Consider the following 17,143-nt stretch of genomic DNA (forward strand, 5'->3'; position numbering starts at 1 on the left):
TAATATTATATGACAAGGTCTATATAGCCATTGCCATAGAGGTTGGCAAAATTGAATAAGATAAATAAAATCCAGAAATTTCTGGAGAAAGAAGCTTTCATATATACTGAACATTTTTATTTCAATTTACTCCAATACACAATTATTTTTTTAAATCCAGTTTATATAGCCTTATGCAAAAACATTACTTAGCGGAATATTAATGCTACATTTATAACTTTAAAATAACGTTTGTCATAATAATTAAGTTCAAAAAATTATATTTGCTTTAATTACCGCATTTCGTATTTACTTCAATGTAATGACTGCTGAAGTTCAGCTTTCAAAGCGAGGCTGCTTAGTTATTAAAATAAGCTAGTATTTTTCTTCTAGATGATGTATAATAATTAAGATATTTTGTTCCGTAAAAATGTTAAATCATAATATTATACTATATTCCCACACTGACGGTTTAAAAACGAGGATTCATCTCATTACCAGCAAGGTGTAGCAAAATATAACTGCCGTAAGTCAAATACTCATTCCATTGTTCATATGGACTCGTGTCAAAATATATATATAAAAAAAAAACAATGCGTGCAAACAAAGTACACATGGCAGAAGTGAAACTAAATTTATTTAGACTGAGATAAAAAGCCCCAGTAGATGATGATGTACCAGTATATGATCACTTCATGTAATTGTTTATCTATTTCTCTGTTTCCACACGGTATATGTGATAATGATAATATAAATAAATAAATAAATCTTCGTTTAAATGCAGACGTTATGTGACAGAATCGCCATCTAAAGTTCTAATATGTAACTACTTTACGAACACATCAACTTGTATTTTTTCTCGATCCCTCTTTCTCACTCTCTCTCAATAGGTCTCAATCGCTCTCTACCTTTTCTTCCACTAAAACGCTGCATATCTTCGTGACGTTATATCCATAAAAAAATTATCCTCATACGCCTAAAGAAGTTGACTTCAAAAAACAAAAGTAAAATACTTTACGGAGGCCCACCTCTAACCCAGATTGGAGATTTACGCGATTTTCTCTCAGAAACACGAGCGCCACAAATCTTTACTGTACTTAACACTGACACACCACAAAGCTAAACATTTTTTACGCATAATACCTAGAAAATACACTGTTTTACACACACAACAAAGTTAATTGAGAATGTTTTGTATTGGATTTGTATTTGATAAATAAACCAAAAATCTACCAAAGTCCTTTTTTTTTTTTTTCAAAAAATCATCCGATATCTTTGCACTGCAATCTACGATATTTTTACATTAATAAATTAATCCAAGAATAGTGTAACATAACATATCTAAATAAAATCGTGAACCTACTTTAAAAGTTGTTTTTACATACAATTTAAACATATTAACTTGAAACGCAATATGATAGCTTTTTATATACCTCATGAACACTAACAAAAATATACATATAACGCTATCAAAAATTTCAACCCGAAATCTTTTAATTTACCTAGAATTACTATTTAACTAATGTTAACTTAGTTTAAAAATTCACATAAAAATAAATAAATTGTTTCGATTAATGTTCCCTGTTCTATTATGTAATGTATTTTTCATTACGTATGGGGTAACATTAATCTAAAAAAATGTAACGCTCAAAGGTATTACTTAATTACAAAAACGCTTAAAATAGCGTCCAAAACTTAACGAATAAAATCGATATTGAAAAGGTTGAAGTTCATTGTCATTGCACACATGGTTACGTAAGTTTCATGCAAAGTCCATAGTTTACGCGAATAACGTGGGCCCAGTCTCACTGTTTAGTAATGCATGGATCGGTCCCAAGCCTTCATTAATTATGACATAGCTTGTGTTCCTGAAAATTGGATGTTTAGTACTGTTTTAAGTTATTAATGACTTTAAAATTCGAACACGCTTAGTTTTTAGTTCCGGTATTACTTGTTCCTATGTGTTCATGCATTGAAAGAAACGCAGTTAAAATCGCTTTGAATGTATATTTTTATTAAAAAGAAACATTATACGCTATATTGATGTTAAAAAACCAGTGGCGCTACTTTATAGGTACTGAATATTTGTCTTGAATATCAGTTTGGTGTTTATTATTCAGCTTTCTGTGCCAGACACAGGCTGTTTTTTAACGGGTCTAGCGCCGGTTACTTCACACGTCGTCCACATTAAATGAGCGTTTAATGCGCACATTAACGGAAAGTCCATCGAATCTACGACCCCTGGGATGAACGCCGCATACTTTAACCACTAAGATATACTCCCCTTTGTTGATGTTTGGAATTAAGATATTTCGTAATGAAATAGAGCATCACCGCTGTTGCGAACAGAATTTATTCCTGAATATTGTTATTGTATCGTCTGCTAGCACCGATATCCTCTGTAACTACAAAAATTTGTTTGTATATAAGTATTTATGATCGTTACTTAGTAATAAGTCTAGAATATTAAGGAACGTGAAAAAAAAACAACTTTTGGCTTGAATTATAAAATACTATTGTAGATTCAGTCTTATTTTATATTACTATAAGAATTATTTTTGTTAGAAATGTGGAATATTTCATCCATTACAACTTTAAACTGGAAGCTATCCTTTTTAAGTTTTATTAACGGTTCAATGAATACGTTATCAGTGGCATTTGCTAATTGGATTCTTTACGCAACTAGTCGGAGGTATTTTCAAATGCAGTTTGAAAGGACTAGCTATTTTGAAATACACTTGATGAAATAGTTTGGTATTGTTTCATAATTAATACGTTTTACATTTGTTTTTGATATGTAACTTAAAACATCTGGAAATATACTTGTGGCAGTTAACAGTACACACAGTTAGAACATATTATGTATGCTATTCATGTGGAGTGCTTTTAGTGAATTACTATGTAATGTAATAAGTAATAATAATATGCATGGAGTGATGCTTTACGTCATGCTGGTAATAATGTTTATCTGTTTTACTTTTTAATGTGGTACAACTAATACTGATATAATCGATATATACAGCTTATAGATAGCAATAACTCAAAACTATCAAATATGCCAAAGATTTTACATTATGAAAAACTTATTGATTCTTTACGCCTTGGTCTTTATTTCTCAAGACAATCTAGTGTTGAGCGCCGCGGCCGTTTAATATGTCCAACTTACTGAAAAATTGGTTTGACAGTTCATGAAATCAGATTTATGTTTTATTGACGTTTAACTTAGACTCAGAGTGCTTATTCATATAAAGTAATTTTTTCAGTTTGTCAGAGAGAGACATAACAGTATTTTAATGAATTATATAGATTTTAAGAATGACATGATTTTCACATAAAACTATTTTACTGTGACGCTAACATAACTATTCGTAAGATAATATAGCATGTAAATTATTATCCAAAATACCAGTAACAAGAGAATCGTTGGCAAACTTCATGACAGAGACAAACAGTGGCCAGTGTTCCCTTAACATAAACAGATCTATGAAAGGCACGACTTCCTCCACTATTTAAGCTTTATCGCCATTATTTCATTGAAATAAACGCTATTGTTAGGCGTATGTATTGGGAATGTGTGCGTTTATTTATGAACTAATTGGCGCTGGTTCATAATTTCCATACAAATATGCGTGAGCTGTTTACGACTTTTTTTTATTGAACAGGGCGCCAACGGGCAGGAGGCTCACCTGACGTTAAGTGATACCGCCGCCCATGGACACTCGATGCCAGAAAGCTCGCGAGTGCGTTGTCAGCCTTTTAAGAATTGGTACTTACGTTACTTTTATACGTTATATACGTTCATACTTTATTGTCGTCTAAACCGTTAGGTTTTTGTTAAGCAGCTGAATATGTAAAAGAAGAGATAGAGATAAATTGATGTCATTAATTTATAATGGTTGCAATACATTGAATAATTATTGGCTTTTGGTTTACGATACATATATTTTATATTATCATCATCATTCAGAAATGAGAATTAGCCGTAATTCTGACTTGGGAACGTAGAAAATGCATTGAATTTTGACATACAAGTCTTACAGAAAAGTCTTCAGACACCCTATGTCTAGGAGTCGCAAACTATGAACCATGTATAGCAAAATATAATCTGTTTTTGACATATGATAGTTGTTCAGCCATTAGTCTCGACTTTGCATCTTACCAAGTCCACAGATTAAATTCCATGTCAAAACTTAAGAACTTGAACGTGACAATAAACAGACCAAAAGGGCGTTGTTCAAATATATATTTTACATACCATAGATGGAAATACATAATTACACTTTTGTTTTTTATTATATCAGTATGCTTCGAAACATTATTAAAGTAGTAATTGTAAAAATCGGAATTCAATCAACACTTCACACTTTCGTATATCCATATAAAAAATTCAGTGTTATTTATTGCTGGAGTAATTGTGCTTTTAAAACCCTATTTCTTTTCAAATTAAAAATTCAAGTCCTGACCTATTTTCACCTTTCCACAGACTAGTTAAATATCGTCTAATCTCTTATCCGCTGAAATCTTAAATCGCTACAAATCTCCGTAAGAAATAAGCTTGCTTTATTTCTAGAAGTAAAAAGTTCTACCTGTTGGTATAAGTCACAACTTTAACAAAGGTATTTTTTATAATACAATTTTGTTTTAATAAATACAATGGGTCTAGTAACCTTTCGTAAGTAAACTGAATTAACAATATAATTTAGTATTACAATGTACATACTGTTTATGTTTCTAATTTTTACTTTATTATATTAAAAGCAAAATCTATGTGACTAATATATTTACCAACACGAATATATATAAACATAAGCTAAACATCTAGGTACTCCTTCACCTAGGAAATCTTTTAAACAAACTGGTGTAAGATAGTAAAAGTTATATAATATTTAGGTTGTCACCCCGTACGTCACCTCACACGCGAAGAAAATTCCTGGTGTCATTGAATTTCATAAAAAAACAAGACATCGAAGTTTTCATTCAGGCAATTTCCTTTCACGATACATTCGACATTTTTATTAAAATTTCCTCAAGCTGCGAGTGCTTTAATTTGAAAGCTAAAAGCTTTTCGAATTTCGAGGATGTTTCCGCGGAAGCCAATGGAAAAGGCAAGCGCACTATGTAAATAAAAATGTCTCCCACCTGCAGCAAACGTATGAAATTCGACGTGAAAGAGACACTTTATGTGTTCATTCCGTTTAAAAGAGCAAATATGTCGTACGTATATTCTCCAAAATGGAACCTACGAATAAGTCAACGTGCATGTAAAGACAAGGCAAGGTTTGATTGTTGCTTAGTAGTTGGCTTGTCTATATCTAGTTAGTATTAGTAAAAGAATATCAGAAAAGCCGACGCAGAATCCAACGGGTACGAAAACTATGTATATTTAATATATTCTTAGCAAACTCGGGCATTTACAATTCACCAATTCCCTAAACAGATTAAAATAACAATGGCTCTGGCTAGTACCTTCCAACGAGAAATCACGCATGTATCCGTTTGTATCTTTGCTAAATTCTGGCGCAATCGGCCACTAAACTACACATTATTTGGATATAATTCATTAACTACAATTTTATAAAATGGTTTCTTATATATCACTATAGTTACAATAGTAGATTCAGACTCATATTTAGAACGTAGATTGATCATCAGGCGTCGAGAGAGAATGCGAAATTCCACCCGTATAATTGCGATGTCCGTTGTACTACAAATGCGCGTTTTTAAAGACAGTTTTTTTAGAGGTGGTAACCGCTATGTGAAGCTGTCCACAGAAGTAGGTATTTCCGAAAAAATTCGACTTCCTTCCTTCAAGAGTCCTTCAAGGAAAAAGCGTAACAATTCTTAAAAGGCGGGCAAGGTACTTGCGAGACCTCTATCAATGTGTATATCTAGGGGCGTTATCTCTTAATTAGGTAACTAACCTGCTGTTTTAAGAAAATAACCTTACAATCGTCATACCTACGTATCACAAAATAAACGTACTATATCCATGTTTTATGCTCTAACATTCGTTGTTGAATGTACATGATAGATGGTCAATACAACTCGTGTAGATGCGATAATTTTAGTTCCGAAAATACGTAAATGAATTATTGACTGAAGTTTGCATTTAGCATTGGTGGAATATTAGTTCAGTGGAAATTAGACTACTAAGCGAAAAACAAAAGCACTAACTTGTTCAGAATAAGAAATTATAAACGCTGTTTATTGTGACACGTATATAATATTAAATAACTATTATATATTAACTATATAAGCTGCAGAAAGAAAACGGATATATTCTTTATATTTCACTTTTAAAAGGAATTTTAGTATTAAATAACTCAATATAAGTAATTTCAAAATAAATACGATATGAATCTATCAGTCATGTTACATGTGAAGCTGTTAGCGACAGTGCAAGTTATCCAATTTAGAGTTACCTCGCGACACATAATTAACTGGAGGTCGGCGAAACAGTCATGAATAACTAAAGTCTATCTGACACCTCGTAAAGCACCTGTGAAAATGTTTAAATCTCTCTTTACTCCCCGACTCTAGTGTTCTCTTTTCAAATTCAGTGCATTTTTAAAGACGGCTACATCACATCAATCAACGATGCGCTCCCGACCCATTTTGTTGCAAACGAAAGGTGCAATGAACTGAGTTTCATATATATTTAAGCCCAAAATGTTCAAAAGAATGTCTTCAATTCGCTACATTTTTTATAACAGTCGGATGTTATACAAATTTTCAATATTCATAGCTTTGCATAACATTTCTTTTATTCTTAAAAGGCCCACAACGCACTCGCGAGCCCTCTGGCATTGAGAGTGTCCATGGGCGGCGGTATCATATCGGTGTTCTATAAAAAATAAAAATACCATTTCTTTCTTGTCTAAGTACTTAGACTACTAGTACTAGTACTAGTACTTACATAGTAAATTATTAATATGGCTCTTCGATGTTATTGCACTCTTCCAACTTCAAACTTTGAATTTTATTTTTGAATGTATATCAAAGCTGGAATAATCATGAAATTATGCTCAAAGAGCTGATTCTGGACGTTAGGCGCATATCCAATGCGTGCCTCTATATTTGATATACATTTCTAGATGGTTTCGCGTTTAAAATATGTACCTATATTTTCAGGTGGAATTTTCAAGACTGATTGAATTTTCATTGCAAAACGAAATCGTCGATAGCTGCCGTCCCGTGCGCGTTTATTGAAAATCTGTTACGTTTTGAAGATATTCAAGAATGAATATTATATCTTAAATTAAGTTTTCTACGTTTATAATCTCACACATACATTTTACACGATTGGCGTCTATTATTAATGTAATCTAATCTCTAATGTAACATGTATGTTGATAATCGTAATTTCGTAATTATATATACTAGTTCATCAATATGTTGTTAGTGCTATTAGCCCTATTAGCCTATTGGCTTGACGCACGACTCAAGCCGGTGAGGGGGTTCGTGCCCCGGTTGTGCACTAATAGAGCAATCCTATGTGAGCATTTATTTTTTTATATTAATTAAATAAATGAAAACGTCGTAACATCGGCGGCACTAATTTCGCATGAAAAAAAGGACCAAAGTCATCATCAATGAAACTTGTTCATAATTAAATATCGTGAAAACCTAGGAATAGTTTACATGAGAAATCTAAGCCCCCAAAAACCCTAGCATTCGATGGCTATAATGTAAATATTCCCAGGGCAGTCCGAGTAAGGAAATCCACCCTATTGTGTAAATAATTAATTCGCGTTACACACAAGCAGGTATAGTATATTTCATTACAAGTGCGGAAAGCCTGTCATTGCAACGAGTTCCGACGAATGTCTACCCGAGCCGAGGCGCAGCCGAAGGTGAGGGTTGACAGTCGGGACAAGTTGCAATGACGGTACCGCACGTGTACTGAACGACTATTTTTAATACAGTTGCGAAAAAATTAAGCAATTTTATTAAACTATTTGCTTTTTTTCTCTTCTCTCTACGGAATAAATTCGTTGCACGTAGATATTTAGCGACTTATATGTTTCCGGTAAATTGTTCTCCAAAGCATTTTATGCAATTATACTGCGTTCGGGTGGTATTCATTCAAATAAAATATCGTCGAAATTACTCATTTTGTGCAAAAATAACTCAACTCGGAAAGAACATTTTTGGAAAATGGCGCCAACCGCAAAGAATATGAGCAAAGCTTGTTTTTTCTTTTCTTCACCCATTCTGGGTAGGCAAAGGGAACTTGGCCTCTACAGCCAATTCTTCAGTAGACTATTTTTATTGAAAGAAAACCAAATCTAACTCATTGAGTCCAATCATTAACTCTGATATTGAAACAAATAGTAGCTTCTTTTTAAAATATTTGCATGAATCATAAAAACTTCTGTGATTTTTTTTTAGTAAAAACTTCATGGTTAGTTTTTTCTTTTTAATATTATTTTTATTGATATGAAATATAATAAACCTAACCTAACTTATTGAATCCAATTATTAGTAAACTTTTTAAAAATACGTATTTGCATATATTATAAAATTCTTTTTAATATTTTTTTAATTGATATGAAATGAAAAGAAACCTAATCGAACTTATTGAATCCAATTATTGTAATATTTAGAAATCATATATCATAAAAACTTCTATGAATCTTTTTAATAAAACCTTCGTGGTTCGTTTTTTCTTTTTAATACACATTGTTTTGACAGTTGGCAAAGAAAACGCACGAGTGCGGGAATGGCAAAGAAAAAGCACGAGTGTGTAATAGCCCACTTTCCGAACGCTATACCTCCCTGCAATATGCCACTTTTTGAGCAACTGTATTAAAAAAGTTGTAGCGAACTCATTGAAAATTTAAAGCAGAAAACACGATACGGCTTGGAGGTGTTCTCAACTGTTATGAGCAATATTTGTTTTCCACGTTCCCTGTGCGGCTATGTAATGTTATGTTCTGTTTGGGCCTTTTTGCCATAACGTTTTACATATACGTTTATGAGGGTTTAGCAAGAGAGGTCGTGCAATAAGAGTGCAGTAATGTGGTAATTGGAACATTTGTATTGTAGTGAAATTTTATTAAACTTAACAATTGCAACAACATTTAGAATTCTAATTTATCTTTTACTACTTAGCTTCTGTGAATAGTCTAGCACATCCAATTATTTGGACTAATGGTAATATATTTAATAACAGTTTTCTTAGTTTTAGTTTATTTGTTAATAGAGATCTTAATGACGTTAACTTTATTTTCTTTAAGCTTAAAGCTTTTATTAGATTTTATTTTGAGATCTTAAATATAAATAAATATAAAAAAAGCTACTAATGTCATCGTTTAGCTATATGCAATTTGTATTTTGTGTAATTCTATAATATATACCATTGGTGCGCCCCATTGGTGGAAACAAATGTAAGCGAAAAAGTCCTAGGTCTGATTCCGCATGAACCGAAAATTATTTTGTGTTTACTAACAAAAATCGGAACTGAAAATTGATCTTAATAGTAACTAACTTAATAACTTAATAGCCTTTAAACATACAAAATATAACCAATAACGAAGTTACTGTTACCAGTACTGGTTGAGATAGCTAATCTTTTCATGTATACAGCGCCACCTATTGCCGGATTACTTAACTAAAAATTAAATTTCAGCAGGTATATTTAGATAATATATACTTAAAATGTCAATGCATCCAAGTGTATTCTTGGCTTAGTTTTAACAAAATTTGAGGATAGACAATAAGTGACCTCTATAACTTACGAATAGCTAATACACCTAACATATTAGTAAAAAAAGTTTATACGTTACAACTAGATGGCGTTATTATCACACATTAAATCTCGATAACTAAGTTTCGGATTATATTTAGGTATGCCTGTTTGACATGAAATTTTGAAATTAGAATTGCACATTTGTATACAATCAATAGATTATATAAATCTGTAGTAATAGGATTTATTAATTCTATTTGCAAGTTATTAATTGTATTAGCTATTGTAAGCGTGTAATGAGATTAGAACCCCAACATTTGATAAATAAAACCACTCAACTAAGTCAACAACAATATATTGAATAAAAATACATAATATAAGTTATTTAAAATTTTATATGTATAATAAACAGATAGCTTTTAACTGGGAGATGGTTAGTAATTAAATCTTCTGTTAAGTATTGATTTTTCGACAACAATTTCTTTGACACAATTTAAGCCTGCAATGAGTCTTTTACAATTTAAAAGAAGACTTTTAAAATTACAATTTTTACTTCTTCAAGAATCCCGAAGGTTTACAATAGATGTGTTGTATATTTTAATAGGGTTACCTAACCTTGATCATGGAATAACTGTTACTGCATAGTGTACAGTATTCAAAAGTTCCACATCACTTATACAATTAATTAACCAATATTTTGTCACATGTCGTACATCACCAACCAATTTCCGTTTTAATTTCAACATATTCTTAAATTGTATTTCTTCATCATTGTGAACTACATAATCAACATCCATGTGTTTTATATTCTTGATTACAATCCCGCCATAGGCAATCCAATGGCGTTCAAAATCGTTTCTCTCATCCTCGGGAAAACTAATAAAATCTGGATAAAACCCAAGTTTTTTGCCAAGAAAAACATCTGGCAATGGATCGTCAGGAAAATCATCTTCGATTTTGCAAATATACTCAGGAATTGTTTTATCACTATTTAAATTGGTATCTGAATCTTTAGAATCATCCTTTAAAATTTTGTCAATTTTTATCTTTTTAACACTTTCATCGATTGTAGAATTATTTCTACTGTCAATTGATGAATTTGAGTCTTCCAAAGCACGTTTTCTTTTTTTTTTCTTTGTATGAAAACTGTCGTCTTTTATAGATTTCTCTGTATCGCTGTCATTTTCAGATTTTACAGAAATGCTATTTTCTTGTTTCTGTGTAAAACTTTCATTGAGAGGTTTTGTGTCTTTCGGTGATTTTTTAATATCTTTCTGTATAAATGAATCTAAATTACCCATTTTTGTAGGAGTCTTATGTGATTTTGGAGATGTTCTTGGTTCTTCGTTCACTCCTATAGAGTTTTTCTTTTGCTTTTTTGTGGGAGGTTCACTTGAAGATGCGGTTGCTGCTAATTTATTAAGGAGAGAGACATCTGTTTTTTCTTTTGAAGTTTTGAATAAATTTTTCAGTTCCTCCAAGTTGGTTGCAGTTTCCCAATCTTTATCATTTCTTATTCTAGTGACTCGTGGAAATCTGACAGAAATACCATCAGCAGTATGGAGATTTGCTTTTGTAAGTTCCGTTCCTGAAAATACCAATATTTACTGTGTATATAACATGAGGATATGAAACATGGTTTTTATCTAAAATTTTGGCCACTAACTCAAGATTAATCAAAAAGTTATAATTTGATTCATCAGTCATACAAATGATTAGAATGTAATAGGCTAAAATAAATTATAGTAACCTGTGATTTCCCAAACAGGTTGTTTCGTTGGATCCATTGCTACAAAATCAGGAACCATTCCCTTATTACAATCCAGCCAATTAGGTACTTTGTTATAGTCTTGAGATATTTTCATCATTAAAGGTGCTAATTCTTTTTGTAATCGCTCTAGGGTATTATCATCATGTCCAGTATGCACTTTGGTCACAGTTACCCACTTATTCCTTCGCCTGTCATGGCAGCCCATGAGAAATACAGACATCATACCACCTTTTTTTCCAGTTCCTGTAATTATAAGGAAAAACTTTTGCTATAATTAAAAACAAAAAAATGTTTATAATTTTTTTATTAGACATAAAAATCTAATCTTGTTTAGACTTTTATTTTGCATATTAAACTTAATATAATATGTATATTTGTTATATTTGTACTATGCTACTGCAGTTAATACTGTATAGTCAATAAATTAGCGAAAGAAAACTCAGAACAATAATTTTGATATAACTTTTTTTGACAAATAAAAAAAAATGTATTTTTTTAAACACAACCACTATTTAACATTATGCTCATTGCTGAAGGTACATAAAATTATATGCTTACCAAACCATGCTCCCAAAACCAATAAATCAGCAGTGTCTGCCATGGCACCATCAAATAAATAATCTTTTTTTACTTTAAGCCAATGTCTCTTGCCTGGCTCATATGTAGATTCTAGATCTTTCAATACAAGACCTTCTAATCCTAACTGGAGAACCTGAAATTTTCAAAGTAATAATCAGTTGATTATAGTAGAAAGATAAATCTTTGAATCTAGAAAAATAATTTAATTCTATTTACTACTAAGATATTTATTCTGTAAAAATAAAGTCTAGTGCTATATAAAATGCTAAGAAAAATGTTGAATATACTTTTGCACTGCTGCAACTACTATAAAATAAAATTGATTTACCTCTGCAATCATGGTAGCTAAATCAGCAGGTTTCCTGATCAACTGCTGTTCAGAAAACATTATATGATTTTTAACTTCTACCATATTTTCATATAAAAATTGTCTTCTCCTTTTAATGGGCATATCCATCAGAACTTCACCATTGTAATACAAACAGTCAAATATGTATAAGCATACTTGGGCATCTTTAAACTCTGACTGTTTATGTACACCTAAAGTGCCAAACGGTAATGGTTTTCCTGTTTTCACATCTACCATTAATACTTCTGCATCCAAAATCATATCTTCCCCTTTTGGAAATGCTTGTGGTAAATAGTCTTTAAAATGATTTACTTTATGTGGCATTACTGGCTTTAGAGCTCGAGAAAAATACTTAAACTCCTTACCTTTTTTATGAACTTGGACACGCTCACCATCATACTTTATTTCAGAAAACATACCATTTGGACACTTTTTCATAGCCATTTCAATTGATTTACAGGCCTCTGCTAACATTGGCAGAATAGGAGTCATGAGACTTAAATTTGCATGAACAGATTTCTGAGAAGCATACTTATGTTTAACCAAATTTGTTTTAAGCACTTTGTCTATGACTAAATCTAAATCCCGAGATGTTTGAAATACTTTGTAGGCATCAGGGTGCACGCCTTCTAGTATATGTTTTGGACCAGCATTTATTCTCAAATCTCCTTTAATTAATCTTACTAACATTTTAATGTCATTTAAAGTGCACTTCTTAACAATTTTTTTAAATTGATATATCTGTTCTTCCTCCTTTGTAAGTTTTGATAAGTCCTCCAAAAAGTTTTCAATGTCATGTATTGTCAAAGTGCTTTCTGATGCAGGATTTATGGCCTTGGACTTTGAGAAAAAGTGTTGAATGGTGTCTGCAACATCACCTTGTTCTAAATGAGTTAGCATATCATCATGATCAATAATAAAAATTCTAGAAAATAGTTTAACTAGCTGTTTACTCTTTAAGTTATACACTCGTTTTGACACCTGAGGTAGTAACAATTTACACCATAAGACCAGGTCACCTTCAAATTTATCAGTACATCCCTTAGTAAAGAAATTATTTACAGCTGCTGTTTTATCTGTATATGCATCTACTCTAGATATTTTTTTACAAAGTGTATGGAAAGTTGAAAATTTGTTGTCTTCAGTCAGTATTTCTGACTGATTACTACTCATTGTCTCAGTTTTAGTGTTCTTAGGCCCAGTAGATACATTTTTCAGTACCTTAGCTATATATTTCCCGCTATGCTTCTCTGCATATAATTTTTCCATTTCATTAATTTTTTTTATAATGAATTCCTGATCTTCTTTGCTTAAACTTGCCCAGTTCCCTATGTCGTCTATGGAGTCTATGCGTTTGGTGGCCGGACGTTGTTTTAAAAAAACATTCATGAAGCAATCGACATGGTGCCATGATTTCATTTGCTGATTCTCTCCATATGGACTTGGCACTACTTTAGCGATCCGGATTTCGCCACTTGGGCAGTTACCTTTACATCCTTTGCATGACGCTCTGCCAACTTTCGCGCGATCTACGTAATATGGTGTAAAATCCGTCATAATAATTGTTTAATGTAAAACAACAATTATAATATATTAATAAACGAAGTAATGTTACGTTGTAGAAAAACCTATACATTGGAAGTTATATCTTAAGCCAATGTTGAGTACGAGATATTGAAAACTTAAACTCAAATTTACGACAAATGTTACATTTCATGTTAATTATTTACAACTAAAGAAACAATAATAACAAACTTTTGAATTTTAATCACAGAACACTATTACTTCTAGCGAAGTGATTATAATAAGGAACAGTCAATAGTAATCGTTAGTCTGCAGAATACAGATAAATAGTCTGTATTCTGTTGGTCATGCCACAGACAGGGTTACCTATCGATTAGTACGAGGCGCATGCGTGGAAATCCAAATATAATAGTGTTGTTAAGACCTTTGCAATAGTATGTCGATAAAAAATAATAATGAATTCACAGTTTCTTGTATTCATAGAAAATTAAAGAATGAAAAATAATTATCTCTATTGTTTTTTACAGCTTCCTCCTGCCATCAAGAATTTAATAGTGACGGAACGAAGCATGGCACGCTAACTTCACCTCACTATCCTCTTGCATATCCTTCTAATACCCACTGTCATTATGAGTTTTTTGGAAGGGGAAAAGAACGAATTAGGCTTATATTTCAAGATTTCTTCTTATACAAACCAACGGATGGCTCTCTTGAGTAAGTATACATTTTCTTTCACTCAATTATAACAAGGTAATATATAATATAGAAGTTCACGTAAAGTTTCATTTTTTATTTATATATTTTTTAACTACTATCAAATATATAATTCAAATTAAATTGATTTTCTCCATTTCCAGATGTTCCAATATCGATTCCCTTCAAGCTTTTATTAACGTTGACGGGAGATTAGAAAATGTAGCAACTTTCTGTGGTGTGGATCTCCCAAAACCTATCATGTCAAATGGCCCTAAACTTATGCTGGAATTCCGAGGAACACAATCGTCAAGACATGCTAGGGGATTTAAAATTTCATATTCGTTTGTTGAGAGTATGTTCTTTTTTTAGTAATATCATTATGTTACTTAATCAGAGATCACTAAAATTAGGTGTAACACGTTATGATGACAAACATGACTTTAAGTTTATATAATATACTAAGTAGTATTTTCTTTATAAATACTAACTTAAAACTTTATTGTTATTATTTTCTTCTTACAGATTTCGGTATATCAACAGGAAGACAACTTAAAGAATTTCCTTGTGCTTTTGTGTATAATAGCACAGAAGCTCGAAATGGAACCTTCGCGTCTCCTAACTCTCCTGGTCCATACCCTAGGGATACAGAATGTTCTTATTTCTTTCATGGAGGACAAACTGAAAAAGTGCACCTTCACTTTACTCATTTTGATATAGAAGGCGTATCACCGTACGTATATTACAGATCAATCGTAGTCTGAATAAGAAAATGGCAGACCTTCTTTTGAGAACGTACACTGGTCATAATAAGCATTGATTATTTCTTAAACAAAACATAACCCTAATTAATTATGCTAACTAATATAATATATAATCAGACTGCAATTGAGGTTGTTTGCTTATAGACAAATGTAACAATAAAACTTGCCCTCTGCCGTAAAGTAAACTCATATTATTACTTATATTAATGAATAACCTTCTTTCAGGTGTGAAGCTGAATCAGCAAGTGATTACGTAGAGTTTTCTAATTACATGACTGAAGACAATAGATATGGAAGATACTGTGGACAGCAAAAGGAATTTCACGTAGAATCTGAACGAAACTTTTTCAAAGTAACATTTCGATCAAATGATCGATTAGATGGCACGGGGTTTAAAGCTATTTATCAGTTTTTAGAAGCATCGGATGAGTATCAGGCACCAATATCTGATTACGCATCATCACCTCTCCGTTAGTATTAATTTATTCTTGTGTGTCTTGTGGCTTAAGAATTTACATATGATATATATATATATATATGTATATATATATAGATTATTGCGTCAGTTATTTCTACCTGACAAACGTCATACACTTTTGAAACATTGATTTTACCACACCTGTATTATTACTATGTTTATCTTTCATATGCAAGTGTTAATTAAAATATCTTACTAAATCCGGGTTGCAAACGCAGGCAGCACATACCCTGAAACGCAATATTTTATCAGAGGAAAAACAGCACCTTCCTAGTTGCGTCTGTAATTCAAATTAAGTACATATATATTATAATGTAGGTAATATTGTGTCAAAATGTTTAATTTTTCATCTTTTATTTTCAGCGCTGCGGTTGTGGTTGACACTGCTCGTCTTCGTTCCAGCTTACCTGCATCGGTTTTATTATTAAATAAAGTGATATTAGATTTATTATAAATAGGTAGTTTAATAATCCTGTACATTTTGTACCATAGTCTGTGCCATATACTTGTAATTTGAAAGTAGGGATTTAAATTTTTCTATTAACCGAATGGTAAATCTTCCTCTTACCAACTAAAGCAATACGACACAATAATGTTTTATCCACGCTGGCACTTAATTTTAAAAATAAATTTAAAATGAATTATATTTTGTGGTTTCATTGTTTTAATCGTAAGTTGATAAGCATATTTTTACTTTATCTATGTGAATTAATCTACTAAAGTATTAAACTACACAAAGGCCAACCGATTTATTTTTGTTCTGGCTTAGGTATAATCTTAAAAAAGGTACTAAAAGGCTGTCAGCAGGTTACATAAAACTGTTTTCTTTTTATATTTTATCGACTGAACCATCTTAATCTAAATTACCTAGCAGTAAGTACTATTTTTAAAAATATAAGAATAATTTATTAAGTTTTAAAATAGTAAGTTTGTGTTTTTTTCTTATTATATACCAAAGTGTTGAATAACAGTGTCAGGAGCTATATGAATTAGGTACCTAAATGAAAAAAAAATTCATATAAATTAATAAAAAAAAGTGCGTGCGTACAAAAATACACATGTCATAAGTGTAACTTTTTCGTAAATTATTATTACTAAGGTAAAAGCCCCAATAGATGATCATATGATCACTCCATGTATTTTGTATAAGTATCTATGTTCACACTGTTTAATCATTATATACGTGCTAATAAATACATTATACGACAGAATTGCCACCTTGAGTTATAATATGTAACCACTAAACGAATACATCAACCAACAGCGTGTAATTTTCTCGTTCTCCCTTCTCACTCTATCTCAATCAGTCTTGATC

The 17,143-nt window shown here is 31.5% G+C and overlaps 2 protein-coding genes across 2 annotated transcripts in view; one reads left to right on the top strand and one right to left on the bottom strand.

The window, feature by feature from the left end:
• Nucleotides 1-16,474, top strand: part of LOC111001163 (suppressor of lurcher protein 1) — a 205,170-nt gene extending 188,696 nt beyond the window's left edge. Inside the window, exons 11-15 of the mRNA XM_045632316.1 lie at nt 14,421-14,607; nt 14,751-14,941; nt 15,112-15,319; nt 15,576-15,820; nt 16,192-16,474. Coding sequence (XP_045488272.1) covers nt 14,421-14,607; nt 14,751-14,941; nt 15,112-15,319; nt 15,576-15,820; nt 16,192-16,256 — 896 coding nt within the window. The 3' untranslated portion in view covers nt 16,257-16,474. The remainder of the gene's footprint in view (nt 1-14,420; nt 14,608-14,750; nt 14,942-15,111; nt 15,320-15,575; nt 15,821-16,191) is intronic.
• Nucleotides 10,009-14,152, bottom strand: LOC111001635 (DNA ligase 3). The gene is made up of 4 exons (XM_022271580.2): nt 12,349-14,152; nt 12,000-12,153; nt 11,421-11,684; nt 10,009-11,258 (listed from the first exon to the last, which is right to left on the bottom strand). The coding sequence occupies exons 1-4, from the start codon at nt 13,924-13,926 to the stop codon at nt 10,291-10,293; spliced, it is 2,964 nt and encodes a 987-aa protein (XP_022127272.2). The 5' UTR covers nt 13,927-14,152; the 3' UTR covers nt 10,009-10,290.
• Nucleotides 16,475-17,143: the final 669 nt, after the last annotated feature.

This window comes from Pieris rapae, chromosome 19 (genome assembly GCF_905147795.1).
Source record: "Pieris rapae chromosome 19, ilPieRapa1.1, whole genome shotgun sequence".
NCBI lineage: Eukaryota > Metazoa > Arthropoda > Insecta > Lepidoptera > Pieridae > Pieris > Pieris rapae.

Bases quoted from the DNA above. Each gene is read 5' to 3' on its own strand.
- LOC111001635 (XM_022271580.2), bottom strand. From the start codon at position 13,926: ATGACGGATTTTACACCATATTACGTAGATCGCGCGAAAGTTGGCAGA. The intron at 11,685-11,999 runs GTAAGCATATAA...TTATAATTACAG, and splicing joins GGTTTTGGGAGCATGGTTTG to GAACTGGAAAAAAAGGTGGT. The intron at 11,259-11,420 runs GTTACTATAATT...TGGTATTTTCAG, and splicing joins ACCTGTTTGGGAAATCACAG to GAACGGAACTTACAAAAGCA.